Here is a 17,282-nt window from a genome sequence, read left to right on the forward strand (position 1 = left end):
CCTGAGGAAAACTTCTCCATAGATGTTGTATAACACAGGAGTGTATACACGGCTTTTTCCAGGGGAAACTCCATTTAATTCTTGCTGTACAGAGAACTTGCTTGTGCAACACGTCAATACATGTATTGATACATCTGATACTGTAAGTCAACCTTTATAAAAGCTTTGCAAGTTGTTACTGATGGCTTTATTATGAACAATTTACTAATGTTTTGTAAATCAGTTACAATCCATGAATAAGAAAAACTTTTAGGTTTTAGACAGTAAAGAAACCCTCCAACAGGACAGTTTTGTCCTGTCAATAAAGGCCTAACAATAATCTTTATAAAATAAAAGGCAAACAAAAGTATAGCGATAACGATATCCAGAAAAGCACAACCCACATTACTGGACAAAATACAGAAGAAACAGATGCGTTTTTAACAGCTTCTTAAAACCATCAACTGACTCTGTATTTTTTTTTATATCTAGGGAAAGACTATTCCCGAGGGTGGGAACGGTCACCTTTGGTTTTAGGCTTGGGTCAGCAGATCTCAGTGATCTCACCCTGGTTAGGGGACACAACAATTCAGAGATATAAAGTGGGGCCAATGACTATATGTAACTGATTTATAAACTGTAAGTACATTATTCATAAACCATTAATAATAAAAAAAACCTCAGCAAGCCAACTTACAAACCTTTTATACGGGGGCATTAGCATAACTGACTAATTTACATCTGTGAATTTTGGGTTTCACAATCTGTAAAAAAAATTCAAAAATCTGCTTGTACAGAGGAATTTTAGTTATTGTGATACACATTTCTATAATCTTGAATTAGTAATACAAGTACAACTCTATCAAAAACTCAACAAAAATACAACTTTCAATATGATGAACATCAATGTTTTTATAGAAAACATATGCTATTTTATGTGTGAGTGATAAGATATTGTTTTAGTTCAAAATAATGCTTTCTTTTTACCATGATGCAAACTGTGTATGCCCTATTAGGCAACCAGAGCTAATGCAAAATTAGGCAGATTAAACAGTCTCATTATATCTGACAAGTACTTTCTTTATAAGACCTGATCCTTGGCTGTCATACACGGATGATAAATGGTTGGGAAATTAATACTAAGATGAAGCCTTTTTGTAATTTAAGATGCAGGACTTTTGTCTGCGAGTTGGTGGGACGAGTTTGTCTAGAAAGACAGCTGCTGGCAGCAGGTGTGGCAGCTGCAGGGATGGTCGAGGATCAGAAAGCTCCAGCCATTAAGCCAGGGGTTTAACTTTGTCTCTCAACTGGGTAGACTTTTAAAAGCCTTCACATGTAGCCATTCCTTTTTCTTATTCAACTCTATGTAACATCCTTGGAAAACACCCAAGAACACTATCTCAAGATGATGAACTAATCAGTTTACTGCAGATCAGCCTAAATTACCAGAATTCAACTCATTTATTCCTCAGTTTCTGACAGTTGTGTGCTTCTTGGGCCTCCATAGGGTTCTCCACCAAGGCCCAAATGCCCGTCCCAGTCTGAGGCCTGCTGGTCGAGGGGGAAGCAGTAAGGACAGCGTCCCTGGCCTTGAGACGGGATGAGCGGGGGTGTGGAGCAAGTTGACATCCTAAGCGTGCTCTCCCTGGTAAAGGAACGATGGAAAGTGGTAAGTGACGTGTTATCCAGGAACAATAGGCAGTGTGTTTGTCCAGCCCCATCACTGCCTGTCCATGGCTCACCCTATGACCCACCAACAACAACTGTTTGTTCATCAAACAATGCTTTCCGCTGCCTATCAGTCCTGCTTTCCTTTTAAAGGATCTCACCTGGGGCTCGGACAGTTTGGGGTCGTGTATCTCTCTGACCAGGTAGTGCGCTGTATGGGAGATCCAAAAATAGACTGTCAAGCTATTTGTGGCAGTGCAGTTTGCTATAGGCAGCAGCAGCAGTGCTCCCTGAGGGCCCATGTCTCTCACTGCTGTGCCAGCCTGGGTGCCATGTGAGGCTGTTATTCCTTACTGGCAGCCTGGCACCACTTCCTGTCTTCTACGGAGCAGAGTTACATAACAATGCTGCAGCTTATCCCACGATATAAGTTCCTAGTGCAGCACAAGACTGTGTGTGTGTGTGTGTGTGTGTGTGTGTGTGTGTGTGTGTGCGTGCATGGAGGACAGTGAAAGACACGTGGGAGAAATGGAAGCTATACTAGTACTGAGACTTGCGAGGGAAACATTAAGACTGTTGGGGGCAATTTGAAGGAGTGAAATAATAAAGAGAGCGTTGGGAAATTGATCACATACTTTTTGGTATCATATTTATTAAGACAAGTCTGCAACCATTTTGCCCTGCTTTAGGCCTTTATCAGTGCAAATGCTATCAGCACCAGGTACACAAACTATTCACAAGTGAGCCAATTACCTATTCACATGTATTCCTGTCAGAACTGAGAATTTTCTTTTATACTTTCTTTTTTTGTGCCAGTAAAGTGAATATTTTGGGGGTGCCCAAATAGCTCACCTAGAAAAGTTTTTGGGTTGGTTGGGCTGCAACAAAAGATTATTTTCATTACAGATTAATTTAGACAATAATATTCTCAACGAATCGGTTGGTCTATAAAATGCCAGAAATATGGTGAAAGATGCTTATCACAAGGTCATCTTCACACCTATTCACTTTTTTTTTAGTATAGAGTATTTTTGGGGCATTTTCAGGCCTTTATTTACAGGACAGCTGATGAAATGAAAGGGAAGAGAGACGGGGGGAATGATATGCATTAATGGTCCGCAGGTCGGAGTCAAACCCTGGCCTGCTGCGTTGAGGAGTAAACCTCCCTTATGACCTTATTCATCTGTCATTTTTTTTATACGTATGCAGGAATGCATGTATATAAATCTTTTATTTTAATGTTGTTGTTTTTTTTGTTTGTTTTTTATGTTCAAAAACTTTAAATGTTCAAATAAACTCAAACTCAAACTCAAACCTCTATATACTGTATGGGCACCCGCTCTACCAACTGAGCTATCCGGGCACCCCCGATGTCCAAGTCTAATCTATAAATACACACTGTATATTACAGTTCTACATAGTGCATACAGTAGTTTATAGTGCAGCACTTTAATTTGTATATAAATAAAACATTTTTGGTTTATTATAACTACAAACAATACAATAATCCTTGAAATAAGTGTATATGGTTAAAAATAAATTTAGTATACAGTGCATTTATACATAATCACATAGGGTATCATACATAGGTGTTGTACAGTGCCTAAATCAATGGTATCACATGCTTTTAATTTACCTTCATGCCCACATGAAGGTAAATTATTTTGTGAAGGTAAATTATCTCTTTTATAAAGATAATTTTTTTTTAACCTTCCCATAGTTTTTATAAATGTGATGTTTTAGGGGCACCTGGGTGACTCACCTGGTGGAGCTCGTGCCCATGTGCAGAGGCTCAGTCCTCGGCGCAGTGGCCACAGGTTTGGTTCTGACCTGCGGCCCTTTGCGGCATGTCATTTCCCTTCTCTCTACCTTTTCATGTGTAAGCTGTCCTATCCAATGAAGGCCTAAAATGCCCCAGTTTTTTATTTTTTATAAACTCACTGTCCATGCACAGACTGTAAATCAGTTTTTTTTCATATGAAGTTCTTATGCAATATTTCATTGTCTTCCTCTAGGTGAAGAAGATTGGGGGTGGCGGGTTTGGGGAGATCTACGAAGCGGTAGACTTGCTGACGCGGGTCAGCGTGGCACTGAAGGTAGAGTCTGCCCAGCAGCCCAAACAGGTGCTCAAGATGGAGGTCGCCGTGCTCAAGAAGCTCCAGGGTGAGTCGAAATGGATTCAGTGGGTTTGGTTACATATCTGGAATTGATTGAGCCTCCCTGGCACCTTGTGACCTATTGAAAACAGGACACTGGGCGTATCATTCTTGTCAAAAAAAGCGAAAGCTTAAGAGAAGTGAAACAATAATTTCTCCTGGATCGATAAAACAAATGTAAAAGAAGCAGACCAATACAGCATACATCATGCAGGGATAGCCTTTGTGCATCGATTAGAATAGTATAGAAATCTACCTCTCTGAGACCAGATAGAGATCATCCGACTCATCAGAAAATACAATTTGTCCCAGAGTTCAGCTCAGTTTGCTTCAGTGCCTGCAGTGCCGAACACACTTTCTTTCAGCAGATAAAACATTCTACCTTTCACATATCGTGTTTTAATCGTGGTTTACGTGTTTGAATGGAAAAGTTACATATGACAGAAACAGCAGAGACAGAGTACAAGCGCGAGAGGAAGTATATGTTTGTGTGCCTGGACACTCCCAACGTCTCACAGCAGAGACACAGGATCAACACAAGAAGGCTCCTTTGTGGGGGGGTTGTGTAGTTTCACTCTTGTGTCTTTTTTTAACCTTGTCTTTTTCCCTCATCTCTCCCTTCCTGCCTTTTGACTACTACTCCTTTTTCTCTCGCTCTGTCTCTCTCCCCTCTGAGAGGAAAATCAATGAGCTGAGATCACATTTGCTGTCTAATAGCTGCGGCCTCAGGCATCATGGGTTTGTTGCTTCCTGAGGGAACCAGATGTAACTTGAAACTCCAGCCCCTACCCCCCCAAACATTGCTGACATAGCTGTAAAGAGTAAACATCGTCCCACGGCCTTATAAGAAGACTAATGGGTCACATCAAGATAACAATACCGTCTTTTGTTTTTAATTTGGATCCTTATTTACATTTTTTTTCATAAGAATCAGGCAAATCTTAAAAGTTTAAATGTTTTTAACATGGAGGTTTTATTACTAACTATTTCCATTTACTGCGTTCTGAAGGGTTTGGGGCGTGGCTGCAGTTCAGCTGCCAATGCAGCAATGTCCTTTGAGACCAGTCCAGAGCACACACTCATTTGCTCACGTGCACACATGTGCACAAACACACAAGGCAGTTCATGCACATGTGTAGATCTGGTGTTATGTTCTATAAGCCTATAAATCAGCAGGGTAGTCATACAGGGACGCTGGTGATGGGTAGGCAGTGAGCTGTAGAGAGGCAAGGGCAGGGAAATATGAACGTGCACGTCATCATGATTCACACAGCAGCACGCCGCATCTTACCATCAAATGATGCAGCCGGCGTCAGGTGACTATAGAAGTGATCTCATCTTCTACTCCAAAAGTATCCTGAACTCGCTTCTCCTCCTTTATTTCTTAGGTAAAGACCACGTATGTCGCTTTGTGGGATGTGGCCGCAACGACCGCTTTAACTACGTGGTGATGGAGCTTCAGGTTGGTCTATATTCAAAGGACTTAATGCCTCATAATAAGCACTCACTTTTAACAGATTTTTCGAGCCCAGTGTGACACATCAAACTAATAAATTACTGTCAACATATTTGATAAATTATTAATTGTTTAGGGCATTTAGTAAGAATTAGGATTAGAAAATTAGGATTGCCTACATTCTCTGTTTTCATGTAACTGGGAATGGAATGTGTTTGGGGTTTAGACTGTTCATTCATTTTTTTATTTTTTGCATTTAAACCAAGACATAACAACATAACTACAAATTCATGACAGGAGGGGTTGGGGGAATACAGTGTTTAAACTATTTCACGCCCGTGTTTCCGTCTGACACATGTGACCACTGGAACACACACATGGAGGTGGTTTAACATCAGCACATAAACACACATTTTTCAACGCAGATACGCAAATATTCTTTCAAAATCAAATATTCTTAAACGGAAAGGGATATGATGGAACCAAGACTGGAGTACTAGGTCCAGCGAAGACATTTTCATAATAAGGAAGGGAGGAAGGTGGGCTGTGAGTCAAGGAATGATGCCAATAAATGCCAATTTATGTCATGTGTCAAGATAGGTTTTTTTTTTATTAGTTTTTTTTAATCCTTTAAGTTTATTCCTCAGAAAATGTTACAATAAACATAAAGGACTTTTTTCCTTACATTTTCACCCCCAACCCTATGTCCCACATATACTGTTGCAACAGTAAAACAACAGTGCAGATTTTTTGTGCACACACATTTGTCTGTACACATAATGCAATAAGATGAAAATATTGGACAAATATACGCACATATGTGCATATGTACACATTCAGGTACATGAACAAAAAAAGAAGAAACAAACAAATAAATAAATAAAATAATAAGCAATGAGAAATTCCTCTCTTGTCTTTAAAGCAATGGTACACCAATAGAGAATGCAAAGCAGTGGCACTATAGATCATATATCATTTAAAATGTGTATAATAAGGAGGAATCAATGTTGCGCTTGGCCTTCAACCTTAATTTAGCAATGTAGTTAACCATGGGCCCCCAAACGGACTTGAATTTTCCCGCTGACTCCCTTGAACTATATTTCATTTTCTCCAGAGATAGTACATTATGAAAGAAAATCTTTAGAGGAAAATGGTTACTTCCACTCCAACAATATCCTTCTACGTGCTAATAAAGGATGCGATACCACCTCTAATTTTCCTCCTCAATATGTGATGGCCGGGTAATACTCCAAAAAAGGCAGTTTCTGCACATGGAATCAACAGCTGCTGTGTTCCTTAAGGGGGATTTATCAGACTCACTTATCTGGGACATGTGCTCTCTCAGGGTCGGAACCTGGCTGACCTGAGGAGGAGTATGACCCGGGGAACCTTCAGCATCAGCACCACCCTACGTCTGGGACGGCAGATCCTGGAGGCCATAGAGAGCATCCACTCTGTCGGCTTCCTGCATCGTGACATCAAACCCGTGAGTCACAGTTAGCGGGGTGAAGTAGCGAACATTTTATGCCTGGCTCCCATTTCATGACCTAGCTTCTATATAGTCCCGACAGATGAGAGTATTTGTTATTTCTGCTATCTGGGTAGTGTTTGTGACACTTGCATTTTTATTTTTTATTACTGGCTGCTAGTATTGTTGCTGATTCAGTATTTTGTTGCACTTACAGTAAGCTGGCTCACTGTGTGCGTTGGCTAAACGTCCAAAATTTAAATTAATTTAAAAATCTTTTGTCATCTGAGCTCCTGTATTTAATTACATTCTTCCATAGGAACACATTTATTTCCGCCAGGGCTACAAGAATATAAATATACATTATATCATATAAATGTTGCTTTTACACATACGTGATTTTGTTCTTCTTTTAACCATTGCCTCCTGTTTTTCTGCTTCAGTCCAATTTCGCAATGGGCCGCTTCCCAAGTACCTGTCGAACCTGCTACATGCTGGACTTTGGTTTAGCTCGTCAGTTCACCAACTCTTGCCAGGAGGTCCGACCTGTAAGAGCCCTCCTTTGTTACTAAGATTAAAGCTCCACTTATCATTGTTGATGAATAATAGCCTAGTTTTTTTTTGGGTGTAATATGATGTGAGATGTCAACATGTTTTGCTTGTTGAGCTGTCCGCAACTGAAACAGATATTTAGAGGTTAGATGAAAGAGTGGTGAAAATTCTTTTCATTTTTAGGGTAATTTGTAGCTGAACATCTTTAATTAAAATACATTTGTATCAGCATTTATTGTTTGCCTCTGTATTTGTTTTTCAGCCACGCCCAGTGGCAGGGTTCAGGGGAACAGTCCGCTATGCATCTGTCAATGCACACAAGAATAAGGTCAGTATCTAGCCTCCCTGCACTGCAGTATATGTGCTGTCCCACACGTGTTTATTCATGATCTTTATACGTCTTTCTCTTTTTTTGTCATGAGTGGTTGATGATCAAATATAATGGATTAAGATGAACTCAACCCTGGTGTAATCCTGCAGGAGATGGGTCGTCACGATGATCTGTGGTCTCTCTTCTACATGCTGGTGGAGTTTCTGGTCGGTCAGTTGCCGTGGAGGAAGATCAAGGACAAAGTAAGTACAACCAGTAATCGCTGTCCTTCACGGAACCCAAACAGCCCTGTCCTGGTAGCTGTAAGTAATGAAATGTGACAGGTGTGTGTATTTGTGTGTGTGTGTGTTTTTTCACTCCCAGGAACATGTGGGGAAGCTGAAGGATACTTACGACCATCGTCTGATGCTCAAACACCTGCCGGCAGAGTTTGGCGTGTTCTTGGAACACATCTCCAGCCTCGACTACTTCACTAAGCCTGACTACCAGGTGACACATGGTGTCTAATTTGGATTTACAGTATTGAAGAGTGTTTTTCTGATTACATAGAAGTGTTTCAGCAAGTGAGTTTATTTCAGTAAAGTGTGCAGTGCATGATCTAGAAAGGTCTTCCCAAGTGTATATATGTGTTTTCTGCCTGTTGTTTGAAACCCTTTTTATGTGGATTCCTGTGGAATCACACTGTATAAAAACTCACAAAAAAAGGTTAAAGGTCTCATGGCATGAAAATGTTATTATAACGTTAATATGAGTTCCCCCAGCCTTCCTATGGTCCCCCAGTGGCTAGAAATGGTGATAGGTGTAGACCAAGCCCTGGGTATCCTGCTCTGCCTTTGAGAAAATGAAAGCTCAGATGGGCCGATCTGGAATCTTGCTCCTTATGAGGTCATAAGGGGAAAGGTTACTTCCCCTTTCTCTGCTTTGCCCACCCAGAGAATTTGGCCCGCCCATGAGAAAGAGAGAGACATCATGGCTTTCAAATGAGCAAAGTGGCAGTTGGTCAAGGCCACACCACCAGTCTCCACCTGCCCCCCCCCTCTCTCCTCCTCAATAGCTACAGACTCAGAAATGGCACATACTAAGGACAGCTCAGTGTGGGACTGGCTCTAGTGGCTGGAATTCTGCACCAAGGAAAAGAGACTTCAGATATGGTAGTAGGGGACCACTAAGGCCTATATAAAAGCATCCAAAAAGCACCCCGTTGTGGGACCTTTAATAATGTATTTTCATGTTGTTACAGCTGCTGATGTCAGTGTTTGACAACAGCATGAAGACCTATAATGTTGTGGAGAATGACCCTTATGACTGGGAGCGGACCGGCACTGATGGCACTTTGACAATCAGTGCCAGTGCCACAACACCACAACACCACACCCGCCTCACTCCGGCACACATGGGGTACGTTACACTTTTAGTAGAATTAAATGTAGGTGTTATTTGTATTAAATACTGTAGAGAACTATGGTTGACAATATCACACTGTCTTTTATGGCCTCAAACATTAAGTAATATTTGTACCTTTTGTTGCCCCAGTATGGCGAATGCCTCACTGATCCCTGGCGACCTGATGAGGGAAAACACAGACGAGGTTCTGCAGGATGAGCAGCTCAGCGACGTGGAGAACAACCCCGCTCCGGAGCGCCTGCCGGGCTCGCCACTCCACCCACACCGCAACCAAGAGGCTGATGTTTGGGAGGAGCTGGACCGCAATCGTAACCGCATCAGGACGGCAGTCTGGAAGGTAGACTATGATAAAACAGAGAATTGATACCTCAATTAAATTCCACCTTTTTTTTAGTCAGTAATCAGTCACCTACAAAACTAACTGCTTTCCATAGGCGGAAGAGGAACACAGCAACAACCAGGGCAACCACGGACACCAGAGCCCCTATGCTGGGCCAAGCCTGGGTTCCCCAGTCAAACTGCACTCTGAGGTGGTGGCTTCGGACCGAGATGCCCCCCTGCTTAGGAAGCTACGCAACATTCATAGTTTTGAGCTGGAGAGGAGGCTTGGCCTAGAGTCCAAGCCCAGTCCAGAGTGCTTCCTAGAGGCCTGGTATGTTAACATCATTTATTTTTCCTAAATTTTCCTGAGGATAGAGCACAGAGTAGATTGTTTGCAACTGTCTTGTGTCTGTACAGCTCAGGGAAGCAGCAGCTTAGCACCCAGCACCAGGAGAAGGAGGCTGACAGGGCTGCAATCATCCCAGTAACTCAGGGTCCAGCTGTACCAGGCGGGGAGCGTCCTGACAGGATCTGGCACTATGATGAGGAGTTCTTATCTGGTGGTGGTTCTCCCAAGCCAGCATCCTGTGGATCTCTGGAGCAGGGAGAGGGGGCAGCCATCAGCAGGGGCTTTGTGGCCCTCAATCTGAGCTCTGGGAGGCAGGACATTGATTCAAGGGAGTGGGTGATGGTGGAGCTGCCCAGTGGCTCTCCAGGAGCTAAGGCTACCACCAGCCCCTCGGAGGAGGATGAGGAGCCAGAGGTGCTCCAGCCAGGGGATCAGTCTCCTGGATGGGAAAAGGGCAATCCAAGCCGTCACTCTGGCAAAGCTAAACAAGAAAGCATGACTTCCTCCAAGGGAAGTGCAAAATTGGACAAGTTGGAGCTTAGCGTGGACCCTGGAGGGGCTCTGCCCCCCGTCACTCCTACCAGCCCAGCCGAAGCTCTGGCTGAGGGAGTTCTCACTCAGGTAAGCCATTTCATTTGACGATCATCTCACAACATGGCATACATACTGACTTTAGTCAGCATTTTACAAAGTTAAAAAGCTGTACAGAGTCAGAGTTCTAGCTTTAGAACGCCAATGCTAACACCATACAACAGTCAGAGTTCCACCAGCTGCATCTTGCTGTAGTTTGAAGCTAAATGTTACTGCTTTATGTTTTCTCGCTTATTTGCTTGTTTATTTGTTAGAATAAAAATATATTTGTGTAACAAATGCCGAGCTTTTCCTCAGATCACAGCATGGGGGGAGGGGGTGGAAGAGAGCTTATGGTTTTGAAATGCACTTTGATTTGAGTAAGATATGCATCATTTTATCTTATTTGCAGACATTTGCAATGTGTTTGGTTGGTTTTATTTACTTCATAAATTAAATACTTAATATGCTTTGGTTTGCTTAGTTGAAATAAATCTACTTTGGTTTGCTTAGTTTAAATTACTTTTTTGCTATTTTACTTTTTATAACTTTCAACCAGCCCACCGAAATCCTGCTCAATCAAGTTCAACATGAACTGCTTTTACACAATTTGTGTTTTTTGCACTGCAAGAAGAATAACTGTCCCCTCATTCTCTCTTACAACCAGAACAACTGCCTCCAAGTAAATAATGTACACGGCCTTCCCAAAATCGACCTACCTAGCCTTTGTATTCCTTCCCTAGCCTAAGATCACCCACTTATTTTTTAAATCCTTTCGTCGCTTTTCCCGTTCAAAACAACTCAACATCGTGCTCCCCGCCTGCTTGTCCTACCTCACAGCACTTCCTCCATACCTCCTCCATCTTCTCACTTCCTCACTAGTCTCACAACCCCTCCTCTCTCCACCTCCCACTTCTCTCCTTCCCCTCTCTTAGCTCCCCACCTCTCCTCCGTCCCTGCCTGAGGAGGTGGCGATCCGGACATCCAGCCCCATCCCTCTGCGTTCTCCCAGCCCTCACACACTCCTGACCACCTTGTCGGACCCGTTGCACCTGCGCCAGCCGCCGGGCATGAGGCGCAGCCTGTCGGCCGACCAGCAACAGCAGGAACGCCCCTCCTCATCCTCCTCCTGCCACGCCTCCCTACCACTGCCACCAAACCCTGCCCCCGGCACCCGCTCACCCAGTCGCAGGAAACTGCCAGCCATCCCGGCGGGTGCTGCCAACGCCAAGTTTCCCTCTGTCATACGCATCACTCGTGCCCAGCTCCAGCAGGTGATGAGCACAATCTAGTAACAAAAAAACTCCATTGAGCTTCCTCTACGTCAGTAGCAATACACCGGCTGGCTGTCAACGTTTTTTTGTTCTTTCTTTTTTGTTTTTGTTTAAGTTGATTATTTTTTGGCTTCTTTGTTCAGTTCGTTGGCTTATTGTGTTGTTGTCAGGCAGTTCTCTCCAGAAACCATGGGGCATTCTGCAGGCCAGACAGAGCATGGGTCAGATGTGTCTGAACATGTGTCCTTGTGATCTGAATTGGGGTGTGTGTTTGTCTGATTGTGGCATGTGTGTTTGGAATGTCGAGTCATGACTTCAGGTTGCATGGTCTCTTTTGTTTCAGATCGTCTTTGTCCTTTCTATCTTTCTCTTTCTCTCTCTCTCCCTGTATTTGTTCCTCACCCTCTCTTCGCTGAAGCCCCCTGCGAAGTTGCGTGAACGTTTCCTGTCCTACTTGCTGGTTTAGTACTCACAGCTTGACTGACACTGCCATAGCACTTGTGTGTTTCGGTCTGATAATGGTAGCTATGGTACTGCATGCTGTTGCCAAACTAATCACCATTTATTACCCCATATTATAAAATTCTTCTCTTTTCACACATCTGCATCAGGCTCTTGCTACAGAACTACAGCACAACTCGACATGTTGTAGTCTATCAGCAACATGCCTTTGACAATTAGAATGTTATTCCCATTTATAGTATGGTTAATTTTTTAAATAACACCTGTCTGTATTTCTTCTTCCTCCCATGTCTCCACCTCCCCCTCCCCTCCAGTTGACAGCTCAGCGTCCCTCTGGGCTGTCCTCCCAGTTAGGATCGGACAGTGCTCCACAGTGCCTCCTGCTGGAGAGGCGTGGTGACGCTGAAGCTGAGTCTCAGCTGGTCCAGGAGCACACAGAGGACATCAGCTCCCCCCAGGACAATGTGCCCACCCATCCAGGGACACCCACAGACCCCCTGGCTGAGATGCAGGTCAATGGAGACATCCACACCAAAGCTCAAAGCCCAGCGTCAAACCGTGTGTCTTCCCCACGCTCCCCCCGTTCTCCACACACGCCTCCTTGGCGGTCGCCTTCCTCTCAATGCCCTCCTGGCTCTCCATGTTCTCCTGGCTCTCCACGCTCTCCTGGCTCTCCACGCTCTCCTGGCTCTCCACGCTCGCCACGCTCTCCATGCTCTCCTCGCAGCCCTGTGTTTGCCAATGGCCACCTCTCCCCTCCTGTTTACAGCCAAAGGGATTTAACTAATGGACCATTCCCCAAGCTGAAAGACCCTGAAAATGATTCTGTCCCGACTCCCTGTGCCACAGAGCCTCAGCTAAGGGGGGAGGGGAGCAGAGCAGTAGACCATGCCCCAGATCAGACCAATGGACCAGCCTCCGCGTCCCCGGCTGCCCCTCGTAAGGACCCTAGCCGGAGGCAAAGTCGCATCCCAGTCCTGGAGCCCTCCAGCCTGCTGGAGCTCCCGCCTGCGGGGTCTGCTAAGGAGAAACTCCTGCAGAAGAAAGCTAACCACCAGGGCCCGGTCCCCTCTCCCACTGCCTCACCATCCCTCTCTGATAGACGTGGCCCCATGGTGGCCTCCCTAGCTAGGGACCCGCTGTCCTCCACTTCTGACCGTTCTCAGGACGAGGACTCTCTTATGGGCTCCCGATCTGACCGCCAGGGAGATGATGCTCCTTCCCTATCCTCCTCATCCAGCCCTCTGTCCCGCAAGAGCAGGATCCCCCGTCCGGTTCATTCAGCTTCTTCCGCTGAGCAGCTGGCTGCCCAATTCCTACCCCGCCCGCCCCCTGGAAAGCCACCTTGCCGCCCCACAGCGGAGGGCAGGTAATTGATCTGCAGCTTTGCTTTTCATGGATCAACATTTTGATAGTTAACCAAACCATTATTGTTCTCAACATTTATGATGAAAAGCAAAAAAGACAGCATTAGGATGTGAAAAAAACATGAAATTGTAACTTAATTCCCTTTGCTGAGTGATAATTAAAGGAATCTCTTGGACACTACTTGGTTATTTATGCTTTTTGGCAGATAGTGAAATAAAATCATGGATGCCGCTGTCATGCCTGTACGCTAAATATGATACCGCCAGCCAGCAGGTGTTTAGTTTAGCTTAGCATAAAGACTGAAAGCAGGGGAAAACAGCTGAGCTGGCTCTGTCCAAAGCTACAAATCCACCTACCAGCACCTAGAGCCGCTTGCTTCCAGTCTTTAAACTAAGCTAAGCTAAGCTAATGACCGGCTGGCTTAGTTTAGGAGAGTGATACTGACGATTTCATCCAAGTCTCAGTTTAATTTATCAATGTTATCAATGGGTTTGCTTTCAAATATATGACTTGGCTGTAATTCATAACCTGCTCTGCTTTTTGTACCCATTCAGGCTCAGGCGTTACCGCATCCGAGCTGGCAGCAACAGTGACTCAGACCTCCTGACATGCCTTGCTCAGCTGATGCATGGTTCCCGTGGCTCCCCCCTTCACCATCGCTCCACAGCCCAGCACGGGGTCTCCAGGACGGGCATCTGCAGCCTGACAAGCTCTCCTCACCACCACCGCAGCTCCAGCGCCTCCCCGCGCAGCTCTTCCTCCCTGCAGCGCTCCGTCAGCTCCTCGCCCTCCCGCCACGAGCACCGTGGCGGCGGGGGAGGGGGTTGCCTGGGCCGCAGCCGCTCGCCTCCAAGCTTCTCTGGCTCGCCGCCTCCACGCCGCTTTTACACTCACCACCAGGAGACGTGCTGCAGCCGCCAAGCTCGCACGGGCCCCTTCCACCTGTCCAGGGGAAAAAGCTGTAGCCGAGAGGGCAAGTGCTCCAGCAAGCTGAGCAGATAGTTGCCCACCAGGTTGTGCTGCAATAGCAGAGAATGGGAAGATTCTGAGTCTTCCTGGGGTTAGTTAAAAGTTTCCCTTTTTTTGCCATCAGTCTGAAACTTGTCTCACTGTTTCCCACTGTTCTCTGACTCCTTCAATTTGTACACAGGGTTTGACATTCATTTATGTGCCTAGCTATAAAGGGGTACTCCAGCTATTTAGTATCATACTTCCAGAAAGTTGACATAAGAGACTTGAGATAAAAAAAAAATGAATGATTGAAATCTGTGTTGCAGAAGCTGAGATATCCAGACTTTTAGTTCTTTAAAATAAAAAGTGCTGAAAGTGACATTTCCCACAATGCAACTCAATAGCATAAGTGCCCAATTTTTTCATACCCCTCCGAATTGTAATGCAGACTTTCTGTTAAAAAGTCTCTGGCCTCACAGGCTGAATGCAGCTGAGTAAACTACAGAAAGTGTGTAAAATTGGCGGAGTGCCCCTTTAAGAGAACTTATTAGACAAGCAATGTTGACATGTCAGGGTCCTCATTTTATTTATATTATCATGTTGTAGAGCAAAAGAGTTTAGCTGATAAATTAAATGGTGATTTCCCAATGCAGGTAGTACTATAATATGTAAATCAATAGAGAGCTGGACCAGTGGGCACATAAATAAATCATATTCCTGTTTATTCATCCTCATGCCATGCATCCTGCTACACAGCATAATAAAATGTATTTATCCCCAGTAATGATGCACTTGGATTATACTGATGGAATATCAGTACAGGTAATCACAATGTACGTATATATTGGCCTGTGGTTGACTAAGTTATCTCCTCTGCATTCAGAGATTGCTGGCAGGGTATACTATTTACCTTATGCTATAGGTGAATGCATAAAGCCAGAATTTGTGTACAGTTGTATTTATTGAGATATTTATTTTGATGCTTAGCGATGCTTACTACTCCTACCCTCTTCTGTGTGATAGTGGATGTATGGTTTTGTGTCACTCATATTCGTTTTAACTGTTTAAATCGAAGGGATTACTCCAAAGGGACCCTTTTAATACAATCAATCATGTCAAGTGCTTGAGGACACACACCTTTTTGTGCCTACTGTGTTGCTAAGAGGGAATCAGAATGTCACACTGATTACAGGTTAGAATTGGGGTAGTGGTAGTTGTTCAGTAGCAGTAGTAAGCTTAAGCAACACAAGGTACATTACTGATGAGTAATGTTCAGACACAGATGTTTGTCTCAGCGTGTGCCTTGGCACTTTGGGCAGCTTGAGGATTCGCTCTGTTTGTAATTAGACAAAAAAAAGGAGCCAAGAACCTGTGCCAGCCGTTAAAAGACAACCCTTTTCACAAGTATTCTTTTAGTGAAGAAAAGGTAGCAACACAAATGTTTGTAAATCAAACATAATTTGAGCAGTTTACTTAAGTAGCTATTTTTTGTAATGACACAAAGGAAGTATTTCAAGTAAAAAACAGTCTTAGCTGTATATATATATATCAGGTCAGTGTTTGAGACAGAAAATGTGAATTTCAGACCTCAAAAACATTTTGTCAATGCTATTAGAAATGGAGGCCATATGTACATATAGTTCTCACACCAAAATGATGCTCCATGCTTCCATGTGCAAGAACGTTTTTTTTGTTTTGTTCCTCCTGCGCTGGAGAATGTCTTTTATAAAATGACATACAGTATATTTGTGCACAAGGGAAAGGAATCAGAGTATTGTTTGTGTTTGATTTAGTTAGGATTCCTCACTGAAACTCTTCTCCTCAACCTCCTCCCACTCCTCCGCTTGTAAGATACTGTAAAATAGCTTCAGCGTCCTTCCACTGCTCCTTTTTTGCATGCTTAACAGTGAAAACAAACAATCAACTACTGAGTAAAAAGCTGCGTACCACTTACCGTCACACGCCATCTATCTTGTGAAGATTTTAACCCAGCAGTGACCTCATTACCTTTTGAATCTATATATTTTCTTTCACTATTCCTCCTCCCACCTGATGTATGACTAGTTTTTCTGCGCTTCCTGCACTGACTTGGGATGACTGTGTTGCCGGAATATGATAGACTGCGTTTTTTTTTAAGCAGTGCAACTAGCTGACATGATGCACAAAAGAAATAACTGGAAAAATAAACAGAGGGGAATAGACTTTGCTGTGTTTAACACGCTTGTAGGAAACAAAACACGAGTTGAAAGGCAGTCATAGCCTCTAGTAGGACATGGCTGCACACATCGACAAAGGGAGAAAAAAATCACCTTGCCAAAAAAAACTTCTATCTTGATAGATTTTGCAGATATGGGTATGATGAATATGGGCACATATAGAGATTGAATGGGCGCATTGCTTTGCAGATATATTAAGTGTGGTGTTTGATGCAGATCTTGCAGATACCTGCGCTAGCCTCACAGAGCAGCTACGATGACTCATCCTGAAGGCAGACAGCGTTCAGTCAGTCAGTCGCCTTAATGTTTCCTCTCTGCCCCTCTGTGCATAGCGAGGGATGACTGAGCCTTGTCTGTGTTGGAGATCATTCCACTATACCACCAAGCCAAGCCTTCCGGTCACTTCTCTCTTGTGTGTAAATGGCATGCGCTGCCATGCCTGTCAGGGTGGTCAATACACAGTATCAGACTCAACATGCTTACAAATGTCAGGGTGCAGCGTTCGTGTGTTGGTTAATGTGATCGCTGTATGCTGTCAAACGGGGCCGTGCCATTTCTACATGTCGCCAGGAATCAATCTTTTGAATCCTCCCTCTTTCAACTCTCCATTTCAGGCTCACAGATTTCAAGATATTTCCAGCTTTCAAAGATCAGAACGCTGTTGTGCAGACTTTTAATAAATACTTGTAAAATATAGAATAATTATTTAAATAAAATACTTATTGTAATACCATAAGTTATATGCTAACAGGCTTCA

General features: G+C 43.9%; 1 protein-coding gene across 4 annotated transcripts in view; it reads left to right on the top strand.

Moving 5' to 3' along the window:
• The window catches only part of ttbk2a (tau tubulin kinase 2a), a 22,571-nt gene extending 5,968 nt beyond the window's left edge, over positions 1–16,603 (top strand). For 2 of the 4 annotated variants that reach the window (XM_032501093.1, XM_032501092.1), the window contains 15 exons: positions 1,487–1,648; positions 3,663–3,810; positions 5,192–5,265; positions 6,605–6,745; positions 7,171–7,275; positions 7,542–7,607; positions 7,760–7,852; positions 7,974–8,099; positions 8,851–9,008; positions 9,144–9,351; positions 9,449–9,666; positions 9,753–10,305; positions 11,190–11,528; positions 12,305–13,359; positions 13,913–16,603. In XM_032501093.1, the coding sequence (XP_032356984.1) occupies positions 1,580–1,648; positions 3,663–3,810; positions 5,192–5,265; positions 6,605–6,745; positions 7,171–7,275; positions 7,542–7,607; positions 7,760–7,852; positions 7,974–8,099; positions 8,851–9,008; positions 9,144–9,351; positions 9,449–9,666; positions 9,753–10,305; positions 11,190–11,528; positions 12,305–13,359; positions 13,913–14,360 (3,801 nt within the window). In that variant the 5' untranslated portion in view covers positions 1,487–1,579 and the 3' untranslated portion in view covers positions 14,361–16,603. The remainder of the gene's footprint in view (positions 1–1,486; positions 1,649–3,662; positions 3,811–5,191; positions 5,266–6,604; positions 6,746–7,170; positions 7,276–7,541; positions 7,608–7,759; positions 7,853–7,973; positions 8,100–8,850; positions 9,009–9,143; positions 9,352–9,448; positions 9,667–9,752; positions 10,306–11,189; positions 11,529–12,304; positions 13,360–13,912) is intronic. The other 2 variants (XM_032501094.1, XM_032501096.1) reach the window with 2 other exon arrangements.
• Positions 16,604–17,282: the final 679 nt, after the last annotated feature.

The sequence above is a fragment of the Etheostoma spectabile genome, chromosome 20, assembly GCF_008692095.1.
Source record: "Etheostoma spectabile isolate EspeVRDwgs_2016 chromosome 20, UIUC_Espe_1.0, whole genome shotgun sequence".
In the NCBI taxonomy this organism is placed as follows: Eukaryota; Metazoa; Chordata; class Actinopteri; order Perciformes; family Percidae; genus Etheostoma; species Etheostoma spectabile.